Genomic DNA, 25,692 nt, shown 5'->3' with positions numbered 1-25,692 from the left:
CCAGCCTGGGCAAGACCCCATCTCCACAGAAAATTTTAAAAACATAGCCACGTGTAGTGGCACAGGTCTGTAGTCCCAGCTACTGGGTATGCTGAAGTAGGAGGATTGCTTGAGCCAGGAGGTCAAGGCTGTAGTGAGTTATAATCCTATGATTGTACCATTGCACTCCAGCCTGGGTGACAAAGCGAGAGCCTCTCTAAAAAAAAATTAAATAAATAAAAATAATAGAGTAGCAATGCCCTGGTTCCAAAGCAGTTGTTGGCATTCTTGATAGAGAGGCTGGCCCAGACAAACACAGCTGGAAAGGCCCAGGGAGTCTGAGGGCCCTTCCCAGCATCATGGCCTAGAGCCAGCCTCTCAAGGGTCAGCATGCTTGGGCCTCTACATATCAGACCAAAACGGAATGCCACGTAGGAAGCAAGAACCAGGCCAAGGCATCATACCCCATGCCCTGCTCCCTCCACATCCTGGACTGAAATTACTTGGGGTGGAGACGTGACCTGCAGTAGTCTCAGGAATGGCATCTGCACGGGGTGTCATGCAGCCAAATGGGGGTCATGGAGTTTGAGTGCTTCTAGCACAATGTTCTCCAAACAACTGTCACCCCATCGGACACAGAACAACTTTTTGAAATCAAAAGAGGCCAGTGACGGGGGAGAAAAACGGCACCACCCCCCAGCATGCCCCCTGGGCCCCCCTCTCACCTAGCTCTCTCCCTGCCTTCACGGAGACTGCAGACCTGGCGAGATGGGTGGGATGCCCAGAGGGAGCCCCGTGCCAGGGTCTGGCCTCGACTGTTTCACAACCAGCCTCACTGCAGCCTCTTCCCTCCTATGGTGAAGCTTTGCATCCTCCGAGAGAAGAAGACGGCGAGCAAAGATCCTTAGGAGTGTGGTGGTGAGAGCTGGCCTCCCATAGAATGAGCAAACGGTACCCAGTACAGTGAGAAAATGACTAGGGCACAGGTTTTCAATCCACCACCCAGTGCCGTCTGGAGCTGACCACATCCCTCCTCAAGCTGCAGGTTTCCCAAAGTCCGCCCACTGCCCTGGCTCCCTAAGACCTCCCTCCTGTGGGCTCCCTAGCTCTGTCTGCAGACCCTAAACCCAGGAGCAAGCCAGGCAGTCACTTGTCCAAAAGATGTTTCTGAAGCAAGCAAGAAAGGCTGGAGATGGATCGAGGGCCATTTATTAAAGTCAGTCATCGTCATAGAAAGATTCATAACTTGCCCTACCTAGGACAGGAGAGAAAGAAGGAAAGGAAATTAAAGGGAAACAAATGAAAAGCCACCAGAGCCCAGTACTCTGTCGGAGGCTTTTGAGTTATGCTTTTGTTTGTAACTTTCTGAAATACAGAAAGAAATAGAGGATGAATCTTAAAGGAGACAGAGAGCGTGAGAGAGAGAGCCGAAGGCGGGCCACACAGGAGGCATGGCAGGAGGCCGGGGCGCAGAACTGAGGGCGGGGCCACCCCGGCTGGCTTCCCCTCTGCAGAAACACCCAGGGCAGCAGTGGTCCAAGGAAGTGGTGACTGCGGTGGAGGGAATGGGCGGGTAAGCTGGGGTGCGGACGGAGAGGAAGAGGCAAGCATACACTGAGGCTGGCAGGCTGGCGGCCCAGGAAGCACAGGGAATGGGGGCCCGGGGGGTAGGGGCAGAGGAAGGAAGGTGGGACCGGCCCGTACTTACTGTCACAGACGTAAGGTTTGTCATGGTCTTCCTGAGAGGCGGCATCGTGCCTCCTCCTGCCCCCCGCAGAACCACGAGCCTGGGGAGACATTGGGGTACAGGTGTTTGTTACCATGGTCATCACTGCGGCTCCGGAGCACGCGCTCTGCAAGGCCCAGCACCCCACCTGCAGCTCCTTACACCATCTTCATCCTAACTTTTGTGCCAACACCACCAGTCCTATCTTACGGGCGAGGAAACTGAGGCCCAGAGAGGTCAGGAAACTCGCCCCAAATCACTCACCTATATCATCTCACTAAATATTCACACCTCCAAGAAGTGGTTTCTACTAGGGTCCCCATTTTACAGATCAAAGGACTGAAGTGATAGAGAGGTTAAGTAGCTTGCCCAAGGTCATTCGGTTACTCGGGACAGCCGCACTGAAAAGCCGGCCTCTACCGAATTCCCACACACTACTGTGCCACTAAGGCCCCTTCCTCCAGCTCCTTAGCCTTCTAGCCTCACTGACACAGCTGAGGATGACAGCCCCAGGTCCCTCAGCTGAGCAGCTGATGCATGTATCAGGAGCAAGGCCTGCTGAGGGCAAGGAGGCGTAATCACAGTTGTCCTGAAGTTCCTGTGCCCACAGGTCCCACCCCTCCGGTGTCCCAAGAGCCAGACAGTCTTGGCATCCAGGCCCAAGGCATGAGTGTAGACACAGGGCAGCTCTCGCCACCACCCCAGACCTGGCCTAGTCGGTAGGGGTGGGCTTCGGCTAAGGCCTCCCTGTGTGGTCTGCCTTTTGGGCCTCTAGCCAGTGACAAAGACCTTGACCCTCATGGTCTCCTGGGCTGGACTCCTGATACACCACCCTGTGTGCATCTCCCAGACAGGGTCAGCATGACCTGGGGTGGGGGTGGAATGAGCTCTACCTTCAAGAATCAAAGAGCCCAGGCAGAGAAGTTGCTGGCAGCTCTGCAGCCCCAGGGCAGTGGTGACAAGAACACGGTGAGGTTTATTTTTAAACCTTTGTAAGTCCCACACGGGTCACGTGTGTAGCCACTTTGCCTCTCCAGGTCATTCTTTGGTAATAAGTAGCAGTCAACTCCCAACCGAGGAAAGGGCCTGCTGGGATCTTTGGCAGCAGATGAGGAATAAGACCTGGCAGCAGCCTGGGGTGTAGGAGAAATGGGGCAGCCCGGGGCCTGGCTGGGAAAAGTGGCCATGGGGACTTAATGGTGGAAAGTCTCTGGATGCTCGCTCTCTCTCTCTCTCTCTCTCTCTCTCTCACACACACACACACACACACACACTCTCACACTCAGATATACATTCTCACACACTCACATACACATTCACACACTCATACACATACACACACACACATTCACACACTCAAACATACACATCACACACTACACACACACTCACATTCAAACGCACTCACATTCACACTCCTTGCATGCACACTCACACACACTCCATGCACACATACTCCATGCACACTCATTCGCACACTCACATACACATTCACACACTCACATTCACAGACTCGCATACACATTCACAGACACATACTCATACACATTCACACTCACATTCACACACATTCACACATATACACACACGCACACTCCGTGCACACACACATACTCCATGCACACATACTCCATGCACACACTCACTGGGGACGTCACAGTGGAAAGGGCTGTCCCCTAGGCCTGCAACACTCACACACTCACAAAACATACCCACTTCCCAATCAACACCACCTGCCAAGCTACCACCTCTGCCACCTCCTCAGCTTGTCTCTCTCCAAAACGAATTCCACTTCCTCCCTCCCTCCCACGGTCTCCCTCCCCACGCCACCCCTGCAGCACTGACAGCCAGCAGCCCTCCTCCTCTTGCCCTCATTACTCAGAGTTGACCCCAAGAGGGATCTGTAGGCACTAGCAGTCACCCCGGGCACTGACAGGCCTTCCGCCTGCCCGCGCCGCCGAGGTGGCCACCCTCAGCTGCCCTCCCCCTCCGCACCCCTCTGTGAAGCCAGGGACAGCTTGACATGCAGCCCACAGCTCTGTCACAGCCGCCTCTGAGCAGGTGAAAGCAAGTCAAGCAGAATGACGAGGCAACAGCAGACTGGGGAAGGGGCTCTGGGAGACTAAAAATACCTCCAGGGAGAAGGGGAGGAGCTGAGCAGAACTCAAAGCACGAGGGCTTCTGGGGGAGCTGCCAGCAGGAAAGGGAGGGCATGATGGGAGCCAGGCTTTCATCTCCCACAGCAGGGCCGACCACAGGGTGCCTCTGTGTGCCAAACTCCTTGTGCCTTAGTTTCTTCAATTGCAAAATGGGGACTGTGGCTATAGGGCACTGCAGGGGACATGTAAGGGAGTCCTCCTGAGGCAATAGCACTTTTAGGGTCTCCTGGAAGATCTCAGGTTTGGAAACTCAGAATCCTACTTGTCCTGCTCAAACGTCACCTCCTCAGAGAAGCCCGCCCTGACCAACTTACATCCACTCACGCCCTCTCCATCATTTTCTTTCCCCTCCCGTCTCATGGCACTGAGCACTGTCCGGCATTAGATTATACCTGTGTTGGTTGACGAGTTGATTTTGTCTCCCCCACACGGAGGTGGAGACCACGTTTCTTTGGGCCACAACTGTTCTCTGAACCTGGCACAGGACCAGCCACATAAGAAGCACTTAATAAACATTCGCCAAATAAACAAATCAATCAGGCAGGCAGCGAGTCAGTCATCTCTGGTTCTTCTCCTCCATGCTCTATATCCAAATGCTATTGTTTCTTCCTTCAAAGACCGTCTAGGTTTAGCATTTCCTTTCTATTGCACACCCTAATCCAGGAGCTCATCAACTGACTGCTGAACTGCTCAAAGAACTCACTAACGGGGATCTACCACCACATTGCTCCCAGCCCATCCCACAGGACTTTCAGACCACTAGATGAAGGGATGAAAGACAGGAGCCCATGGTCACTGGTTCACGCATTCACACATTCATTCATTCGCTGCCATCTAAACCCACTTATGTAGCCAACGGCGACCTAGTGCTGACCCCTCGGGTTCACCCCATGTTCATGCTCTCCTCCACCCATGCACATCTGATCCAGGCTTTGCCCTTGCTAACCTCCACTTCTCCAAGAATCTTCCTCTTGCCACACTAAGGAGTGAAAGAGCATCCGCTTAAAGTCAGATAGACACAGATGGAAATGCCAGCTATGTGTCTTGGACAAGTGACTTCTCTAAGCTTTAGTTTTCTCAACTGTAAAATGAGCACAGCAACACCTAGATAGCAGAGCTGAGAGAGTTCGAGCTGCGAGTGTGTGAAACCACAGGGGACAGCACTAAGTCCACAGGAAGCGCTCGGTACGCGTGACTTCCCCCCTTGCCTAGGTTGATCTCTCTCCTCTGAACTCCTGTTGCCTTTGGTTAGTGAATAGTCAGATGCCTGCTGTTTCTAATGGTATCATGGGTATTAGCATCTTCTTCCCAGTTTGATTCTAAGGTCCTTGAGGGCAAAGACGGCATTCTATACTTTATTATGAACCCCTAACACTTAGCACATAGCATGCAAAGCTCTTTTACATATTAGCTCAGTTAATTCCTACAATACCCCTATGAGTTAGACCAAGTAGTGTTATGATTCCTATCTTGACCTTGATAAAGCAGGTTCTGAGCTGTCCACAGTCCCAGGGCCAGCAGAAGGAGCAGGGCCTAGGTCTGCAGGCTCTGTTACAGAAAGCTTTGAAGCTGACTAGCCAAAGGAAGCCAATCCTCCTTCCCCCAGAACTGCCCACCCTACTCCGCTCCTCTCTACCCCTATCCCCACACTACTGGGCCATGGCAACCATGAGTGTACCACATGGTCCTGCCCCACTGGCCATAGTTAACTGGCTGGCTCAGGAGTAGTCACCTGACCCAAGCTGGGCCCATCAGATCCTACCTCCAAGGGACTTGGAATTAGAAAACAGTGACCCTAGTTAGCATAGACCATGAGAACTGAGAACCCATAAATTCAGGAGCTTATGGGGCTACATGCTCAGAGAAGCCAGAAGAATGAAAGAGGGAGAAGCAGAGGCCAGAAACAACCTGGGTTCCACACTCTTTCCCCATTCTAAGTCCCTGTCACTTTCCTGTTCTTTCTGCGGTTCGGATCTACAAAGGTTGCTCAAATCTGGGGCAATGGCCTGGCAGCTTTTTGAATCCTTCCCATTTTTATTGAAGCTGAAAGACCCTGGACTAGAACAGACTGGGTCCCAAGCAGAGAGCCAGATCTTCTATGCCAGTTGTTCTCAAACAGTGGCCCAGGAATCCTGGGGGCCCCCTGAGTGCCCTTTCAGGGACTCTGCAGTGTCTACACTATCTTCATAAGAGCCCTAAAACATGATTTGTCTTTTTCACTCTCACGCTCTCATTGGCCTTCAATGGAGTTTTCCAGAGGCAACATGGCATGTGATGATGCTGTCACTGTGTGTGTGTGTGTGTATTCTCAAAAGCTTAAAATTTGTTTTAATTGGCCAGGCAGGATGGCTCACGCCTGTAATCCCAGCACTTTGGGAGGCCAAGGCGGGCAGATCATGAGGTCAGGAGTTTGAGACCAGCCTGACCAACATGGTGAAAAGCTCATCTCTACTAAAAATACAAAAATTAGCCAGGCACGGTGGTATGCATCTGCAGTCCCAGCTACTCAGGAGGCTAAGGCAGGAGAAGCACCTGGGAGGCAGAGGTTGCAGTGAGCCAAGATCCAGCCTGGGTGACAGAGCGAGACTCTGTCTCAAAAAAAAATATTTTTTATTTTTCTCTTAAATCTTTTTATTGGGCTTCCCCTTGAACAACAATAGGTTCAGAGAGACTCCCTTTTTAATTTCTAATATGGCAAAGATCACTAGTGATATGGATATTACTGGTTATAACCTGAACAACAGCCTTTGGGGAATCTCAGTGTAAGGAATTCCTGAGATCAAAAAAACTGAGAACCACTGCTCTAAACCCTTGCTTTTTTTTTTTTTTTTTTTTTTTTTTTTTTTTTTTTTTTGATGGGGTCTCACTCTGTCACCCAGGCTGGAGTGCAGTGGCACAATCACGGTTCACTGAAGCCTTGGTCACTTAGGTTTAAGTGATCCTCCCACCTCAGCCTCCCAAGTAGCTGTAACCACAGGTGCACACCACTGTGCTTGGCTAATTTTTTTCATTTTTCAAGAGATGAGTTATCGCTATGTTGCCCCCAGGCTGGTCTCAAACTCCTGGGCTCAAACCATCCTTCCACCTCGGCTTTCCAAAGTACTAGGATTACTGGTGTGAGCTACCACCCCCAGCCTACACCCTTGCTATTTAAAGTGTGGTCCTGACTTTACATCAGCAGCCCCAGCATCACCTGGAAGCTTATTAACAAGGCAGGAGCACAGCCCCCACCCCCTGGACCTGCTGCATCAGAATTTGTAGTTTAACAAGATCCTCAGGTGTTCCATATGCACATAAAGTTTGAGAGGCACCTGAATACCACAGTGCATCAATAAATACTTCAGCATTGATTGATTAATTGGTAATACTCACATGAATGACTCACAAGAAAATCATGGATTAAAAAGAGCTTCGACTTCTTGTGCTAAAGTTACCATAGACACAATTATCGTTGGGTTTGAATTTCCCTCACTGCTCAGAGAATACGCATTATTATTAAAGTCCCAAGAGTTATTCCCTTTGCTTGCACCCTCCTGATAATACCTAGTTGGTATGAAGCAGTCAAAACTTCCTGATGAAGAAACTGAGGCCCAGGGTCCTCATACAATTTGGCCACCATCACAGTGGTAGAGCTGGAATTTGAACTCTCAATGTCTAAGGTCAAATAAAGCAGAGCCTGTGCCATAATCTTTACCTTAGCCTTGGCCTCCTCAGTGAGCACACAAAGCACCTGGGGGCTTGTCAAAGTGCAGACTCTAATTCGCCTAGTGTGAAGTCTGGCCTTCTGCATTCCTAACAAGCTCCCAGATGATATTAATGCTACAGTCCAGGGACCACACACAGAGGAATCAAGACATAGACTGCCTCTAGGTTCTGACAAGAGTTCCCCAGTGCCAGCAGAAGCTGAAATATACCACTTTAAAGGGTGGGCAATGAGCCGGGCATGGTGGTGCATGCCTGTAATCCCAGCACTTAGGGAGACCCGGGCAGGAGGATCACTTGAAGCGTGGTCCTGACACCAGCAGCTCCAGCATCACCTGGGTGCTTATTAACAAGGCAGGCGCTCAGCCCCCACCCCATGGACCTACTGCATCAAGGGGAGGCCCAATCAAAAAGATTTAACAGAAAAATAAAACCAATTTTAAACTGGAGAATACAGACACACACAGTGACAGCATCATCCCCTGTCATGTTGCCTCTGGAAAACTCCATTGGATGCCTGTGAGAGCATGAGAGTGGCTTGGGGCCAGGAGTTCCAGATCAGCTTGAGCACCAGAGACCCCCACGTCTAAATAATAATAATAATAAAGGGTGGGCCACACAGCTGAACTGAGGCTGTGAGTGCAGCAGCTTCACACACCCCAGCACAAGAGGCTTGCCCACAGCCTTCTGGGTCCTTCCATGGCTCCCCGCGTGGGTGACATGTCCACAGTGTCACTGTACAACATGGAGCCATTCAGCTGCCGCTTGGCCAGTATCCAGTGGGCCGAGAGCCAGTGTAGGCTCCTTCTAGCCCTCTCACTGTGTTCAGGCCTCTCTCATCTCCCCTACAGCTGAACTATGACTTTTCTCTTTTCCATCATTCAATCATTCATTCAAGAAGCTGGTCATTGGCTACGTGCCGGGCCCTGGGCCAGGCATGAACTCAGAGGAAAAAGCGCAGACTTGCGTTCAAATCTTAGCCCCTTCCTTACTAGGCTGAGTGACCTTGAACAAATTACTTAACCCCTCTGGGAGCAATAATGCCAACTTGTGGAAATGAAAGCAGTTCTGACCGATAGAAATACAGTGTGAGCCACACTCATTATTTTAAAATTTCCAGTAGCACATTTTAAAAAAAAAGAGAAAGACACAGGTTCCAATTAATAATATATTTTATTTAGCAATATATCCAAAAATGATAGTTTATCATTTAATCAATATAAAAATCAATAATGAGCTGTTCTGCGTTCCTTTTCCATACTAAGTCTTCAAAATTTCATGTGTATTTTACATTTACAGCACATTTCCATTAGGACTAGCCACGTGTTGCGGGCTCAGTAGCCACATGTGGCCAGCAGCTGCTATAATGCACAGTGCGGAAACAGAGAAGGTAGTCTGAAGCAACTGGCACGAAGGCATCACTCTGAACGGTAGCCCTTGTTATACAGAGCCCATCACATTGCCTGCTTTACAGGAAGTGCACTGTAAGCATAAATGGTTGCAGTGACTGCTGATGTTCTCACAAAGACACCCAATTTGTATTCGCTGACTGCAAGCTCAACCTTCTAAATGTAGGTTGGGGGTGGAGAAGGTGTAAAGAGGACCATTTCCCACACTCGAGTCAGTTTGGTTGGGGTGAGAGGACAGGAAAAAGCAGGTCTGGAGGCACACAGCTCTTTGGAGTTCACAAAAAGCCCAGGAAGTTCAAGCCCAAAAAGTGTCCTTTAAAAATGAAATTCCATTTTCTTTTGAACACCCTCCCCTCCATGAATGGGTCTAGGCCAGTTTACCGATGGCTGCAAAAATCATTCAGTGAAAACTTGACGCGGAACTTTATAAGGGAGCGATCAGGCTGACAACACTCAAGTCTCCTGATCCATTATAATACCACTCCAAGCAGAACCGGACAAGATACGCCCCTGATGTGATACAAGAAGAACCTATCACCACCTAGGACAGATTCTTACCTACCCCCCAGAAATATTTGTACACACATACACAAACACACACACACACATCCTGAACCTAGGCAAGCTTCTAATCAAACTACCAGTTTTCAGGAAATGCAGAGGGTGGAGAAAGACATTAACCACCACCCTCCCACCATTACTAGAATGTGAGAAATTCCACAAGACAAACAACCCAAATTCTTCAACAAATTAATGGCATGGAGAAAAAAAACACGTGTGGCGGGGTGTAATACAGAAGAGGTATGTCATGGAATCCGAGAGACTTGAGTTTCAGACAAACCAACTATAAAAAGGCATTTTTTTTGACAAAGGGGGAAGGATAAGGGACTAGATGGTAGATATAACTATTATTTTATTGGGTATGATAATGGTGTCTGTTAGAGAGGCACGTCTGTTAGAGTGCAGTTAAATGATAAGATGTCTAGGACTTGTTTTCAAATACTCCAGAAAACAAATCAAACAAACATAAATCAACAAAAAGTTAAAAAAAAAAAAAAAAAAAAGAAGAGATGAGCCAAGATAGCCGAGGTCTTGCTAAGGGACGAGGCTGGTGCCAGCTGTACCAGGGCTGCACCATCAGAGAGCTACCTGCCCGGTCCCTGACCAGGCTGCACAGCCCCACAGTGCACCAGGCTGGAACGTCTCCGCTCACAGTGTGTGCAGCACTGACCGACTTGCAGCCACCACCGGGGAACTTGCTTCTAATACAGTATAAAGCCCTGCCCCAGAGCTCCTAAAGCAGAATTTCTGAGTGGGGTCCTGGGAATCTGCATTCAGTAAGCTCTCTCAGGGATACTGATGTCTGCTGAAGCATGAGAACCATGAGAGTGGAGAGGCCTACCGTGATTATCACTGGCCGCAAACCCACAGAACACCCAGGACTAACTGCTTATCCATGCGAGGGGTAAGGGTCCCGCCTAGAGCGTAAAGGGGTGAGATCCTCAAGCCTGAGAGTTAATTCTCCAGGTGGACAGCAGCAGTTTACTTCTGAAGGTCCCCCTCCACCTGGTTATTGTCACATGCCCTTGCAGACCCCTGAAGGTGACCACAGAAAGCCTCTTCAGGCTTGAACTCTAGACTCAACCTAAATGCCTGGAAGTGCCTGACCAGTCTCTTATTTTTATTCCTTCTACCTCGGTTTTCCCTCTGCCCTTCCCCAGGCTCTGGCTTCTTCCTCGTCCCATCCCAGGACCCCTGGGATGTTCTCAAGCCTCTAGAGCTCATGCCAAGTCAAACCCACTGGAAGCCACCAGCTGCAGCCCCCTGCTACCTCAGCAAACTTCTATTCTGCCTAGTGGAGCATACCTCAAAAGCAGATATCCTGACTCTGTCATTCTGGGGCAGCACCAGGGTCAAAGCAGGAAATGTCCAGCCTTCTTTAGTAACCAAGCAGTGTTGACAACAGGCACATTCTCCTCATCTTTCCCCCTCACCTTGATCCCACCCTTCAGCCCTCCCCGGACCTCACCACCCACTCAGGGCACCCCCTCTACCTCCTCTCCTCCCCCTTGCCAGCTCTAAACTCTTCCAGGCTACGACCTGGGATCAGAGCTGTTCTGGAGTTTTCTTCTTTGAGCATTCTCCAAGTAAGACCATGGCCATGATCTCCATCTAGCTGCGGTGGAGATCAACTGCTGGCCCGACTCCCCAGCATCCCAACCTCTCTCCTCGCTCATGCCATCCCCAGCTTACCCGTCCTCTAGTCCTGTTCTTTCGCTTGGGAACATCCTCTTCCAAATCCTCTTCTTCATTCCCTTCTTCTACATTTTCATCATTTTCCAAAACCCTCTGAAATGAAAAAAAAAAAAAAAATAGAAAAGGTGAGAAATGAAATGCAAAGGGGAAAAACCATCAGAGGCTCATTTGAAGGGTGTTCTGCTTCACTGTTATTTTTTAACGACGTGAAGACCCCACCATTGCTTGGGCAGCTGGGCCTCCAAATGCTGCCCGGAATTCGAACGCTTGGCACTACCGAGGCTCTCTGAAGTCCTCTGGCCCCTTCCAGACAAGCGCTCCCAGGACACTGACCTTTTTCCATTCTTTTTGCCCATCAAGAGTTTTCTAACAAGAGACTATGCTGGGAGGGGCCCTTTTCTATGTGGGGCCAAAATGTTTTATCAAAACTTACTTTTTTAAATGTAATGTGTCTTTTTGTTCCCAAACAGCCACCTCGGAAATACAAAAATGTTTCTCCTTTCCCTGCCATTCTGGAACCCTGCCCTGTCTGATGAAAACAAGTAACTTCCTGTTCATCTGAGCAGATTTTACGTGAATGTGCTGTTCTTTTACGTGAATGTGCTGTTCATCATAAGCCACTGCTTTTTTTTAATAAGAAAAATAGACTTTCATTTAGCACCTGACTTGTCATGGAGCTTAAAGATCACGAATTTGAAATTATCTCTCTCCAACCGCCTGCCAGTCACATTGCAACATAGAATCCAATTTCCATTTTGCAGGTGAATACACTGAGGCTGAAAACAGTGTTGAGTGGTCCAGATCATCCAGTGCAGCCATGACCAAGGCAAGGTCAGGTTCACTGGCTCGGGGGTTCCCATTCATTTCTCAGCACGGTGACTGAGAATTCCAAGATGTCTTCAGGCATACTCTCCATGCACATCACTCCCTTTAGAGGACAGGAGGAGGTAGGATGTTTTCCTATGAGTTTAAGGGAAGGATGAAAGACTGTGGCAAAGGACCCAGCCCCAGAGTGGGAGTAGGAAAAGAGGCAAGGGGTGTGGAGCTCGCTGGGCTCCACATGACAGGGTCTCATTCTGTTGCCTAGGCTGGAGTCCAGTGGCACAATCACAGCTCAATACAGCCTCAACTTCCCAGACCCAAGCAGTTCTCCCACCTTAGCCTCCCAAGCAACTGGGACTACAGCCACATGCCACATGCCACCATGACTGGCTAATTCATTTTTTGTAGAGATGGGGTTCTCATTATGTTGCCCAGGCTGGTCTTGAACACCTGGGCTCAAGTGATCCTCCCACCTCAGCCTCCCAAAGTACTAGGATTACAGGCATATCCCACAGGTGAGATACCACATCTGGCCACCTGGGGGTTTCTTTATGGACTCACTGTGTGACTTGGGGCAAGTCATCATCTCTTCATTCCTCAGTTTCCCCAATTATAAAATATTCATTCAATCTACAAACATTTATCTAGTGCTGACTACATGGCAGGCTCCATGCAACGCAAGCTGCAACATGGCTACAGTCCCAGCCCCAAATGGACTTTCCAGTCTCGGGAAGGGAGGACAGATTTAAACAATGTGAATATGTAACCATATAATTACAGCTGTTCTAAAAACAGTGTAGGCAAGTTCAAAGTGCTATAAGAGGGTGTTAGGAGGGAGTTTTCCCAAATCCGAGGGCCAAGGAAGGCCTACATGAGGACGTGAGCTGGGGGAGTTGAAATGTGAAAGATGAGCAAAGACTGGCCTTGTGAATGGGGACAGGGGACGGGGAGGGAAAAGGTTCTGGGCAGAGGAAACAGCATGAGCAAACTCCCCGAGATAGGGAGAGGAATGCGGCTTGTCCAGGGAGCAGAAAGGCCAGTGTGGCCGGTACTGAGTGGCTCAAGGAGAGATGGCATAAGATGGAGCTAGTAAGGGGAGCAGGTATCCTATCACACAGGATAACCCCACCTCCTCTTCCTTGCGGCGACAGGTCCCAGATCACAAAAATGTTGAGAAGGCTGAGACAGCAGCACGCGCTGCACCGTCGTCTGATAACCATCGCTGTTTACACAGCCTCCTGGATGACACCTCTGGCCTGTCCTCAGAGCAGAAAGCCTAGGATTGAGCCACCAGGCAGTGATCTTCCACCATGGCCCCTCGGCCAGAATGTTCTGCTTCAAATCAAAGGGATGGGGACACTTGTAGTCTCCCAATCCATCCAAAGAACTCAAAACAGGTCTAGTAAATTCTTCTTTGACTTATCTACTAGGTTTATTTGGGAAGCCACCAGCTGACAGCATCTCTGGGCCAGTCTTAACCATCTAACAGAAAGAGCATTGTCTGCTGGACATGACCTCTGCCTCATAACTAGGAAATGTCAGCCCCCCCCCATTTACAGTAAGTCTCTTGGGTCCCCGACCTGTAGGTGGGAACACTAGCAAAAGCCAACCAAGACAGTGACAGGTCAAATGCTCTGCAGCCTTTGGGGCAGTGACATAGTATAAATATAAGGCCTGGTTATGACTCAGGTTGCTGCTCATACTGCCATCTTGCAAACTTTCCAGGTCTTGAAGTCATTTAATCATGGTAAGTTCCAAGCGCCTCGAATTTAAAGGTCATTGCCTCTGGCATCTCAGTACAATTCTGACTCTTACTTTTCATTACAAGGGTATTTATTACCCACAGTATGGACTCTGGGTTGGAAGGTGAAAGACTGGTAGAGGCAGCTGAGCTGGTCCCCAGAGTGCCACATGGCCTCAACATCTGGGAGTAAACTGACTTCTCTTCTGCCTGAGGCTCCACCCTCCCTCTGCCTATCAGCTTCCCTATGACTCCAAAGCCTCTGTCTATGCCCCAGGCCTCAAATGTGATGGCAGCGGACCCAGTGTGTCTGCATTTCCTGCAGCGTGGCCCTGACCCCAGGCACCTCTGGACATAACTCAGGAGGAGCCAGGAGTTTCTAACAAACAAAGCTCGTTTCAGGGCTCAGGAAGCAGAGGGGGAGTCCTGAATCAGGAGTGGGGGATGGGGGCAGGGTGTCCAACAAAGTCAGCTGATTCCCCAGTAACAGACATGCATTCCTTGTCCAAGGACAGTATCTGGAAAATAAACACGTTTTAAAATAACTTTTCTCCCTGTTACTCTAAACAGTCTTTATGGTGATAACAGTGGTTTGTGGTTGTGTTTTAAAAAAAAAAAAAAAAAAAAACCTTTTTAAAGATTACATTATCTCTGGCCTGGAATACTGCAAAAATCTCCTGATTTCTCTCCTTCCATTGCTGGCCCTGTATCCAATCTCCTCTCCACACAGGAGGCAACAGGATCTTTATGAAATATAAATTCATGGCCCTCATCAAAATCTTCCAAATGGCTTCCTTCTTTATTTCACATGGAACCAAAAGCTCCCTCCATGTCCTGTGGGAACTCGGTGGTCTGGTCTCAGCCCACCTGTCGAACTCCTGGGCTCGCTTCTCCCTGGCAGAGTACTCTGGCCACACAGGTCTTGCGTTCTCTCCACACAACCAGCTCCGACCTGCCTCGGGGCCTTCACACCCACTGCTCCTCTGCCCAGAAAGCTCTTCCCCAGGACCCTCCCTTTCCTGGCTCTTTTCATCCCATAGGGTTAAGGTTAAATCCCTCATCTCCCCCAGGACTCTACCTAGACTCTGTCCCTCCTCTGATACTAAATCTTCATACTGTTTGTTCTCATGAGTTTTATCCTAAAATGCAATTATTTTATTTGTATTCCTTGTTTCCTGCCTGTATGTCACATTGGAATATGAGTGGAGAGGACAGGTCTCTCTTGGTCTCTGTGTTCCTAGCACCCAACAGGTCCCTACCCTGCACAAAGGAAACCCTCATTAAACTTTGGTCGAATGAATGAGTGAATGAATGAGTGAATAAATAATCCATTTACTACATTTTTTTTTTTTTTTGAGACAGAGTCTCAATCTGTCACCCAGGCTAGAGTGCAGTGGTGCGATCTTGGCTCACTGCAACCTCCGCCACCCGCGTTTAACTAATTCTCTGCGTCAGCCTCCCAAGTAGCTGGGATTACAGGCATGTGCCACTAGACCTGGCTAATTTTTATATTTTTAGCAGAGACGGGGTTTTACCATCTTGGCCAGGCTGGTCTTAAACTCCTGACCTCGTGATCCACCCACCTCAGCCTCCCAAAGTGCTGGGATTACTGAGCCACCACGCCCAGCTACAGGTGTATTTTACTAATGTCACATCAATAAAAAACATGTACACTCATTGGACTTATGGTCCTGGCTTTGTCTTCTAGCACAGTAGATAGCAGACCCATGCACTGCACTGCGCAGACACTCAGTTGACATCAGAGACGATGGTGATGTGATACGGCCCGGCCCAGTGCTGCATCAGAAGAGCTCAAGCCCACCACCAGCTTTAAAGGGAAAGGGAACCATGTCCCCAGAGCATCAAGACTCTGGGCAATGGCTCTGCCCTATTCGTCGATTCTGTCAAATTACATGAACTGAGCAAAAAAAAAAAAAAAAAAATACTCTAGCAAGTAACACAGAGATGACAGACCTTGACTTCAGAATCTGAAAGTCTCACACACACACACACACACACATACACACACACACAAGGAAGAAAGCAGTAGATGGATTAAACACCAAAGCCAAGAAGAGATCCCCCTGGCTGGAGGGGAGATGAGAAAGGCTTGATGGGGAAGGTGGCACTGGGCCTGAGCCTAAAAGACGAGTGGGATTTGTACACATGGAGATGGAAGAAAAGTCATGTCAGATGAAGGGCACAGTGGGACCAATGGCATGGAGGGAAGAAGGCTGAAGAACAGAGGGAGGAAAGGAGTCGTGGAAAAAAAAGCCTGAAAACTAGGTTAGGAACGGAGAGGACTTGCCCGGGAAGGTCACACTCGTCGTTTTGGATTTATTTAGTGGGAAGCAACAGTTTCTTAGCAGAGTTTTGCTCCAGAACAAAAGGTCAGCTAGCAAGGTAGGACATGTCAGAGAGGGGAAGAACCGGGGACAGGGCGACTCCTGCAATCTGTTCCCTCATGCATCCATTCAACAAAAATGTATGGTGCACCTGGTCAGCACCAAGCACTGTTTGGGTGCTTGCGAGATACGAGTGAGCAAAACTGGCAACGGATCCTGTCCTCAAGGAGTTTACATTCTACTGGAAGAAAACAGGCAATCAACAATAACATAATAAGTAAGTAAATTAGAAAGTACATTAGATGGTGATAGAGTGATGGAGAAGAGTGAGAAAAGTGGAGTGGAATCAAGAGGCAGGGGCGGGAAGGGCAAGGATGCGGGATGAAATGCAGCGGTCGGTGGTGTCTCTGAGAGAACAGGAAGGTCGGGTGCGGTGGCTCAGGCCTGTAATCCCAGCACTTTGGGAGGCCGAGGCAGGTGGATCACCTGCAGTCAGGAGTTTGAGACCAGCCTGGCCAACATGGTGAAACCCCATCTCTACTAAAAGTAGAAAAATCAGCCAGGCATGGTGGCGTGCACCTGTAGTCCCAGCTACTCAGAAGGCTGAGGCAGGAGAACTGCTTGAACCCGGGAGGCGGAGGTTGCAGTGGGCCGAGATCATGCCACTGCTCTCTAGCCTGGACGACAGGGCATGGCTCTGTCTAAATAAATTTTAAAAAGTAAACATTTAAAAAATGAAGAAGGTGAGGGTGAGAGGCAAGTAGACACCTGGGGAAACGGCCAGGGCGGAGGCCTGAGGGCTGGGGCATGCCTGGCATGTTCTAGAAGGAGCAAAAGGAGATCCTTATACCTGGAGTGGAGCAGGTGAGGAAAAGAGGAAGGGGTGGAGTCAGAGAAGGGTGAGAAGGCCCTGACTTTCACTCTGAGATCACTCGGGCAGTAGTGGGTTTTAAGCACGGGAATGATAGGAATCGGCCTAAATTTTAAAAAGCTCCCTCTCCTGTAGTGCATCTAGACAACAGACTATTATTCAGCATTAAAAAGAAATGAGCTATCTGGCCATGAAAAGACACAGAGGAAGCTTAAGTGCATGTTACTTAGTCAGAGAAGCCAATCTGGAAAGGTGACACCCCATGAGTCCAAGTACACGACAACCTGGAGGAGGCAAAACTATGGAGTCGGGGAAACGGCCAGTGGCAGCCAGGCATGAGGACGGAGGGAGGGAGGAACAGGGGAGCTCAGAGGATTTTTAGGGCAGTGAAACTTCTGTATGGTACCGTGAGAGTGGACACATGCCGTCACACATGTGTTCAAACCCATAGAATGTACAACGCCAAGAGTGAACCCTCATGCAGACTCTGACTTTGGTTGCTAACGATGTGTCAGTGCAGCTAATCCACGTGAACAAATGTGCCACTCTAGTGGGCGATGTTGAGCATGGAGAGGCTATGCCAGGCGTGTATGGGAAGTCTCTGCATCTTCCTCTCCATTGTGCTGTGAACCTAAAACTGCTGTTACAAAAATGTTTTGTTTAAGGCTGCCTCTGGAGCGTTAGCAACCGCAGCAGTTCACACGAGAGATGAGGGCAGCTCAGGCCGGGGTAGCCGTGGCGGGTGCAGGGAGAGCAGACGTGGAGGAACGGGGTTGACGTCGAAGGCACAGTCGGCAGGGCTCCTGATGAGCAGGATGTCAGGTGTGAGAGACAGGCAGGAGTCAAAGATGACTGCAAGGTCTCTTAGACAAATAAAGGTGACAGTTAATGAGGATCTTCACTAGGGCTGCAGCTCACGGAAAGGAGGGGAGGGAACAAATACAAGCCATGCTGTGGCAACTCAGTGGAAGAGACTTGACAATTCATCTTAACACAGGAATGGCAGAGAAGAAGGCCAGATTCCCTGACTCATTCAGTGCCTGGATGGAGACTCAACTCTGTACCCAGCTTGGGAAAGACCACAGGGACACAGTGGTGAGCATGACAGCATCGTCCCTGACTTGATAGAACTTACCAAGCTAACCGACAATGTATTCCATTATTATTAATTAAAATTTAATTTTAATAAATATATAAATTAATTGAATATTAAACATGCACAACAGGTATAGCATAAAATAGAAATATTTAATATGCAATATCAATTTAATAGAAATAAGATTTAATTTAATCTTAATGATTTAATATTTAACTATCAATGCTATTATTTTATAGTAAGATTAATTCATGTTACAACACTCTATGCCAAACATTGTAGTAGACAGTGAGGATTCCAGACAAATAAGAAGAAATGGAGGTGTGAAGTTGGGCGCGGCGGCTCAGGCCTGTAATCACAGCACTTTAGGAGGCTGGGGCAAGTGATCGCTTGATGTCAGGAGTTCAAGACCAGCCTGGCTAATATGGTGAAACCCCATTTCTACTAAAAATACAAAAATTAGCCAGGCATGGTGGCACAGGGCTGTAATTCCAGCTACTCGGGAGGCTGAGGCATAAGAATCATGTCAACCTGGGAGGCAGAGGTTGCAATGAGCCGAGATCGAGACTGCGTCATTGCACGCCAGCCTGGGTGACAGAGGGAGACTGTCTCAAAAAAAAGAAAAAAGAAAAGAAAAAAGAAATGGTAGGTGTGCACCATGATAATCCTGTTCAGTGAGAGCTTTAGAAGTGGCATGGATAGAGGGTGATGGACCCATGAGGACAGAGCAGCCAGTGCACCTGAAGGGTGAGGACTGCATGGGCTTGAGAGATGAGTGGCCAGGGCTGGAGAAGGGAGTGTGCAGGCTGGGGACCAGAGAGGCTGGGTGTGAGGAGCGGGGGCTGGGCGAGCCAGACTCACGTGGCCCCAGCTGGAGAAAACACTCGCCCACATTTCAAGCCTTAACTACGGACTGTTGGTTCCACGGGGACAAAGACTCAGGCTGTTTTTTCCACCCTGTGTCCCTGGAACCCCACACAGCCCCTGTGTTCACTAGGCTCAACAAATTCACTTTGAATAGATAGGCAGAAGAGAGGGAGGGGAACCAAGGTGAAGGCAATAATGACTCCCTCTGGAAGATATGTTAAGTTGGAAAAGAATTTGGGAGCTTCCTGGCCACCATGGAAACGAGGCAGTCTGAGACTCGGCCCCAGCCCTTGCAGGGAGGATGCAGAGCCAAGCCGGTGCTGGAGTTCTGGAAGCGCCATGGAGACAGTGACACTCTGCAGGGTCCCCAGCAGGTGCGGGAATACCTGTATTTCCTGGATGCTTTCCTCCTCTCTGGCATCCACCTTCTTCTCAACCCCCTCACCGCGGAGCAAGGCTTCCAGTGTGGTGCTTTCTGAGGTGAACCCATCCTTCTTCAGCGGCAGCTCCACTTCTGGAAAACAGAGACAGAAAGGCAGGTCAGGCCACTAGAAGCAGGCAGGACAGGAGGGACAGTCCTGGAGGACAGGCAGGTCCCAGGGCTCCTGGGGAGGACTCGGGGCCTGTGCTCTCTCCTCCTGGAGGGAGAGGAACACTGGAGCTGTGTCCAGCTTTTTCATCTCCATTTCATAATCCAGAGACAGATTCCAACCCGCCCACACCCCAGAGGAGGCTGGGCCGGAGCAGAAAGGGTATGGGCTCACACACCATGCTTCTACCTCTCCAGCCATGACATCGGGCAAGGCAGGTGCGGGGGCCGGGAGCGCTTACTGCATCCACAAAGTGATGATAACAACGCCCAACCCCACGGGTGGTTTCGGAGGGAGAGGTGTTCATTTGCATTAAAGTGTTTTGAAACTCAAACAATGCACAGTGCTGGAGTATGCTCATTCTCTCCTACCCCAGCTCTGTCTGGCAACTCTGTGACCTGCCCATGGCCACGCTGGCTGCCCAGATCTGCTTTCCTCCATGAAAAGTTAGTTCAGCCTCAGAGAGGCTCTTCTCATCAACCCATGGGGGAGTGAGAGCTTCAAAAGCCACAGGAAGAGAAGGAGCGAGGGCAAATGGCTGACAAGCCCCAGATTAGCAGAGTGGGTACTGCACGGCCTGCACACCGTGACTTTTTTTTCTGAAGGTATCAGGATTTTGATCAGCTACCTGGGGCTTGAGGTCACCAAGCCAGCCCTGCCCAGAAGGGAGACCAGAGAGAAGCTGACCCCTTCCTCCAGGTGTCCCAAACTCCTGACCTGACAGAGGGTTGGTGTGTTTCTTTGCCTGTCTTTCTCTTTCTTTTCTTTCTTTTTCTTTTCTTTCTTTTTTTTTTTTTTTTTCTGAGGCGGAGTCTTGCTCTGTCACCCAGGCTGGAGTGCAGTGGCGCAATCTCAGCTCACTGCAACCTCCGCCTCCCGGGTTCAAGTGATTCTACTGCCTCAGTCTCCCGAGTAGCTGAGATTACAGGTGCCCGCCACCATATCCGGCTAATTTTTGTATTTTTAGTAAGATGGGGTTTCACCATGTTGGTCAGGCTGGTTTGGAACTCCTGACCTCATGATTCACCCGCCTCGGCCTCCCAAAGTGCTGGGATTACAGGTGTGAGTCACTGCACCTGGCCTTGTTTCTTTCTTTGTTTTTAGAGACAGGGTCTTAACTTTGTCACCCAGGATGGAGTGCAGTGGCACTATCATAGTTAACTGCAGCCTCAAACTTCTGGCCTCAAGCAATCCATCTGCTTCAGCCTCCCAAAGCACTGAGGTTACAGGCATGAGCCACCATACCCTGCTGTTTTTTTTAATTAAAGACACAAACCTAAGGTACAGACGATCATTCTGATTTACTACAAGATATTTCTCTGATCCTGGACCTCATACCCCCGACACTGCCACAGTTAGATATGTGGTCCCTCCCACTGTACCAGGTGAGCTGGGGGCCGGAACTATAATGCAGTGGTGCCCTGGAAAACAGGAGAGACAAATGGCCGCTCTTATGGGGGTTTTGAGAGTTTAGGCAGGGACTATTTACAGAGATGGGGGGAGGAGATTAAGGTAGGGCAAAGCACCCCCGGGGGGTTTTGGGTGGGGGTGAGGGTGGGGAGGGGTCATTACAGCTGCTGTTATTTTTGGAGGGACAGAGGGAGAGTGCTTGCAAAAGTCTGTAAACAGCACCATGAGCAGAGCCCCAGGGCAGGAGCTGTGGCTTGCAGAGGCCAGAACCAAGGGAAGGGACAGCCAGCCACTCTCTCCATCCATCCTCCATCAGTCTGCTGTGTCCTCTCCCACAGGCCAACCTTAGCCAGAAGCGAAAGGGGAAGGGAGCCCCCTTCACGCAGCTCCGTCATTCCCTCCTACCCCAACCTTAACCAGAAGCGAGATGGGAAGGGAGCCCCCTTCACGAAGCCTACCGAGGTCCGAGCAGGGTGAAGATAGACAAAGCATGGACCTGGAGAGGCAAATGGGAAGAGCGGCACCATCAAGCTGCTCCACTGGGCTCCATCCCGACTCCAACAGGACCCTACCTACACTTCCCATTTCCTCCACCAGAAACAGAGGGAGGCTAACCAATCCACAAGGAAGGCGCACGTGGGCATGTACTAAAACCCAACAAATGCACACCCCCAGAAAAAGAAGGTGGGAAGGAGAAACAGCATCTAAAATCTCTTGAGAGACAAAGTCTTCGGGATTTTTCTTACCAGAAAAGAAGAGCAAAGGATCCACTTCCCATCAAGGAGTGCCACCACGAGTTCAGCCACCTCTGAATCCATCTATTCATCCAACAAATACTGACTACCTGCCTTGTGACCACCACTGTCCTGGGACTAGGGACATGGGAGATGAACTAAATAAAGACAGGCCCTGCCTTTAGGAGGCTTACGGTCCAAAGACAGACATTAAATGCTAAACACAAAATCAAGATGCAATTATGAATTGTCGTAAGTGCTGTGGAGGTAAACAACAGAATGAAACGTGAAAGAATAAAGGTAGGGTCTGCCTTAGATCAGGGAGTCAGGGAACACCTGTGTGATGAAGTTACATTTAAGGTGAGTGTCAGAAAAACAGCCAACTGTCTGCTTTAATGAGCTCAGGGCGTGCAGCTCCACAGCCTGCTCAGATGACATATTACTCTTTCTCCCAAGTCAGAAAAGTCTTTCAAATGTCTAATCAAGGTAATTAGCATGTGTTGCCTCATGTCCTGTCCTCAGTCAAAAGAGAACAGCTGGTCACCATCCCTCAAACTTATAATAATCATATATACAGAGTTGAAGTTCATATTTTAGTATCCCCCTTAGCCTTCTCAGCACGAAATAAATCCTATTAGTGTTATTTCCCAGAATCGTACAGCATTTTAGAGCTGGAAAAGACCTTAAGGATCAGCTAATTCAATCATCTGACTTTGTAGATGAGTCACCTGAGACTCAGAGAAGTTAAGTAACCACGAAAAGCCACACAGCAGAATGACAATGCAGCCGAATGATCTTTCTGAGATGCCACCGGAATCATGACAAGGTCCCCCACTCATTGCATTCTTACTAGTGGCTGACAGGCCCAGGCTGAGCCCTGACTGGGCTTTGGTACATTCTGTGTACAGGCAGAGGGCTTGGCAAGTAGCAGACGTTCGAAACTTAGCAGCTGTTAACTGCTCTGCATCAACCCCACCACTCCCAAAAGCATGGTTATCAACCCCTTTACAGATGGAGGCTGTGCAGCTTCTAGAGGCTGAGAACTTGCCTGATAGCACACAGCTGGTAAGCGGCAAAGTCCAGCCTTGAACTCAGTCTGCCTCCAAATCCATTCACCTAATCAGGCTGCACGCACTCCACCCTGTCTCTCTGTGGTCCTTCCTTGAGAAGTCTTTTTCCAAACCTTTAAGCACTTTCATTGCATCTTGAGACTCCATAGTTTTCATATTTCAGGATCAAAGGCAGATCTTTAGCCGAGGATGAGGGCAGGTTCGTGTCATGGTACCGGGTCCTGCTCTACATGATCAGCCCCATGCAATGCTCACCCTTCCTCAACAGTATCTACGCACTACAGAATTTTTCGTCAGTAACGAACTTCCCCCTCTTCCTTCTCCTGCTCCTCCTTCCTCCCCTGCTAAATATGCCTCCATCCTGCTTTCGTGTAATTGAAACTACTCTCGTGGTCCTCTTTAACCAAACTTTACCAGATAGGCACAGTGTAAGAATCAAGAGGAAAAACAGAAGCGAATGGGAAAAGTGAAACAAACAAAGCGAGGAGCAGCATTGCGAGTCTAATCCCTTAAACAGGAAAGTGAAGCACAGAAAGATACAGAGACTCTCCCAGGGTCACAGAGACATTTAGTGGTATCATGCTTCCCTAATTACCACAATATTTGATTGGCTCCTATAGATTCTGCCTTCAGACAGCCCTGGAGTCAAACCCTAGCCTTGCTTTATTAGTTAAGGGGACCATGGGCTAGCTACATAACCTAAGCCTCCATTTCCATATGTGTTAAATGGGTGTGGTCACAGTATCTATTTCACAGTGTTGGCGAATCAAACACAGTAATGCACTGTAAAGAATCTACAACATTGTAAGTATCCTACAAATGCTAGATGTTATTCTGAAATCTGAATACTTTTGATTTTTGATGATACAGGGGACACAACGTAATTTTTAACTTACTAGTAGTCGCATTTACAAGAGGGAAGAAAGTCAAGTGTAATTAATTTTAATAAGATATTTTATCTAATCTGGCCTTTCTAAAACATTACCATTTCAACATGAAATCAATATAAAATATGGATGTAAAATTTCACATTCTTTTATCTGCATTCTCTTTGAAGTTCTGGTGAGTAATTTCCACTTAGAGAGTATCTCAATTCAGATTAGCCACATTTCAAGTGCTCTATAACCACACGTGGCTACTGGCTACCATACTGGACAGTGCAGGTCTGCAGCATCAAAAGCAACATTGACTATGACTTTGCTTCCAAAAACTGAGAAGATTTTTAATGTGGTTCTTAATGTTGCCTACATAATACCTGCCAAGTGCCATTTCAAGAGCAGTGTTCTAACGGACCACTGGCAAACCCTGGTTGCAAAGCATTATGGGTAAGGCCTGCAAGGACAGAGTGAAAGGGTGGCCACCCCTTCCTACAAACCAGCACAGGGTGCACTCTGCCTCCTGACCACAGGAGGTCCCAGAGTGAAGGCGAAAGAGAGGTAACAGGTCCCAGCTCTTGCACAATGTACGTCCTAGACACACTTCTATGGAGCCCTTAGGGAATTCATTGATTCAATTTGATTCTAATATGGCCCATCTGGATATAGGATTTAATCATTCTTTAAAAGTGTGCTCATTTTGAACCTCACACAAATTTGAGGCCCACATAGCCCGACAGGAGCCATTGAACCTTCAACATTAAAAGAAAACGGTCTAAAACACACACATAATTCATCTTTAAATTAGCCTGATTTTATACACATGGATATAAACCCATGGATCGTTACTCTCTCCAGAGCGGCAGCAGCTGTCACCCAAGCCAGCCTCCTCCCTGGGCCCTGCAAGCCGCTCTGCCTCTACTTCTAATTGGGAACAGAGATACTCCTTGGGTGACTTCCAGCACGATCCATCACACCAGAGACAGCTTCTGTGCAAACCGAAACAAATCGGTTTCTAAATAAGAAAAAACCTCTTAGACAAACAAGGATTGAAGCATAGAAAGTCAAAAAAAAAAAAAAAAAAAAAAAAAAAAAAAAAAAGCATAAATAAAAGCAAAAAAAAAAAAAATCTAGCAAAGAGCAATGGCTTCTTCTCTTCAGGGCTACAGACAGGGCGCCATCCTCTTGGGTGCAGATCAAAGCCACAAGCTTTTGACACAGGTGCCCCAAGCCTGCCACCCAACGCACTGAAAGAAAAGCTTCCACTGGGTTGGTGGAGCCACCGAGCTCATTAACAGGATGCAGGCGAGATGAGTCTGAAAGTGCAACATGGGAGCACAGTGAGTAATTAAATCCCAGGTCATTTAAAAATGCAAACGCCACGAATGTCATGAGCTCCCGAAGCCTCTGACTCCTTCTCCTTCATTATTTGGCTCGGGATGGAGGATTGGAAACCTGCAAGTCATATATGGATTATAATAAAATATGCCATATAGAAAACAGATTAAGACAGTCCTTCTTTGGGGAAATATACAAAGAGAGGAGCTGTCTGTTAGCTGTCGAGTTTGCAAGAGATACCATCTTTCGGGAGGCTGTGTGCTCTGCCAACAGACAGACTGCCCCCAGGGAAATTGTGGTGAAACACCCCGACAAGGCGCATCCATCCGTCCATCCATCATGGGCTCCCGCTGACACAGGGGCCTGGAGATAGAGTTATGGTGCAAAGGGAGGGAGAAATCCCACAGACAATGGCAAAGAATCCTCCTGCTAGATTGTGAGTGCTCCATTTTTTTTTTTTTAAGCGGCCTCTAGTTTTTCTTTAAAAATACAAACGTGCAGTTTTCTCTTCCGGCTGCTTATTATTTTGAAGAGTTAAGCTCATCATATTTCCTTGGATTTATATATCAACTTACATGAAGGAGAAAGGAGCTTAAGAATCATTATTTCATTTATCCCCATCAGACTGTCAGACTCATAAGGAGGGAGAAGGGAGGGAGGTATTGTTATCTCTCACCTCACAGGGGAAGAGACTGGGAGGGG

General features: G+C 48.7%; 1 protein-coding gene across 2 annotated transcripts in view; it reads right to left on the bottom strand.

Annotated features, from left to right (window-relative positions):
• Window positions 1-25,692, bottom strand: part of DPF3 (double PHD fingers 3) — a 286,509-nt gene that overhangs the window by 101,013 nt on the left and 159,804 nt on the right. For both annotated transcript variants that reach the window (XR_744393.2, XM_010335241.2), the window contains exons 4-6: window positions 19,360-19,487; window positions 11,229-11,324; window positions 1,688-1,766 (exon numbers count right to left, since the gene is read on the bottom strand). Coding sequence is in view for 1 of the 2 variants with exons in the window: in XM_010335241.2 (XP_010333543.1) it covers window positions 1,688-1,766; window positions 11,229-11,324; window positions 19,360-19,487 (303 nt within the window). In the remaining variant the exon portion in view is untranslated. The remainder of the gene's footprint in view (window positions 1-1,687; window positions 1,767-11,228; window positions 11,325-19,359; window positions 19,488-25,692) is intronic.

The sequence above is a fragment of the Saimiri boliviensis genome, chromosome 2 (genome assembly GCF_048565385.1).
Source record: "Saimiri boliviensis isolate mSaiBol1 chromosome 2, mSaiBol1.pri, whole genome shotgun sequence".
Taxonomy (NCBI): Eukaryota; Metazoa; Chordata; class Mammalia; order Primates; family Cebidae; genus Saimiri; species Saimiri boliviensis.
This window is presented reverse-complemented; position numbering and strand designations above follow the sequence as displayed.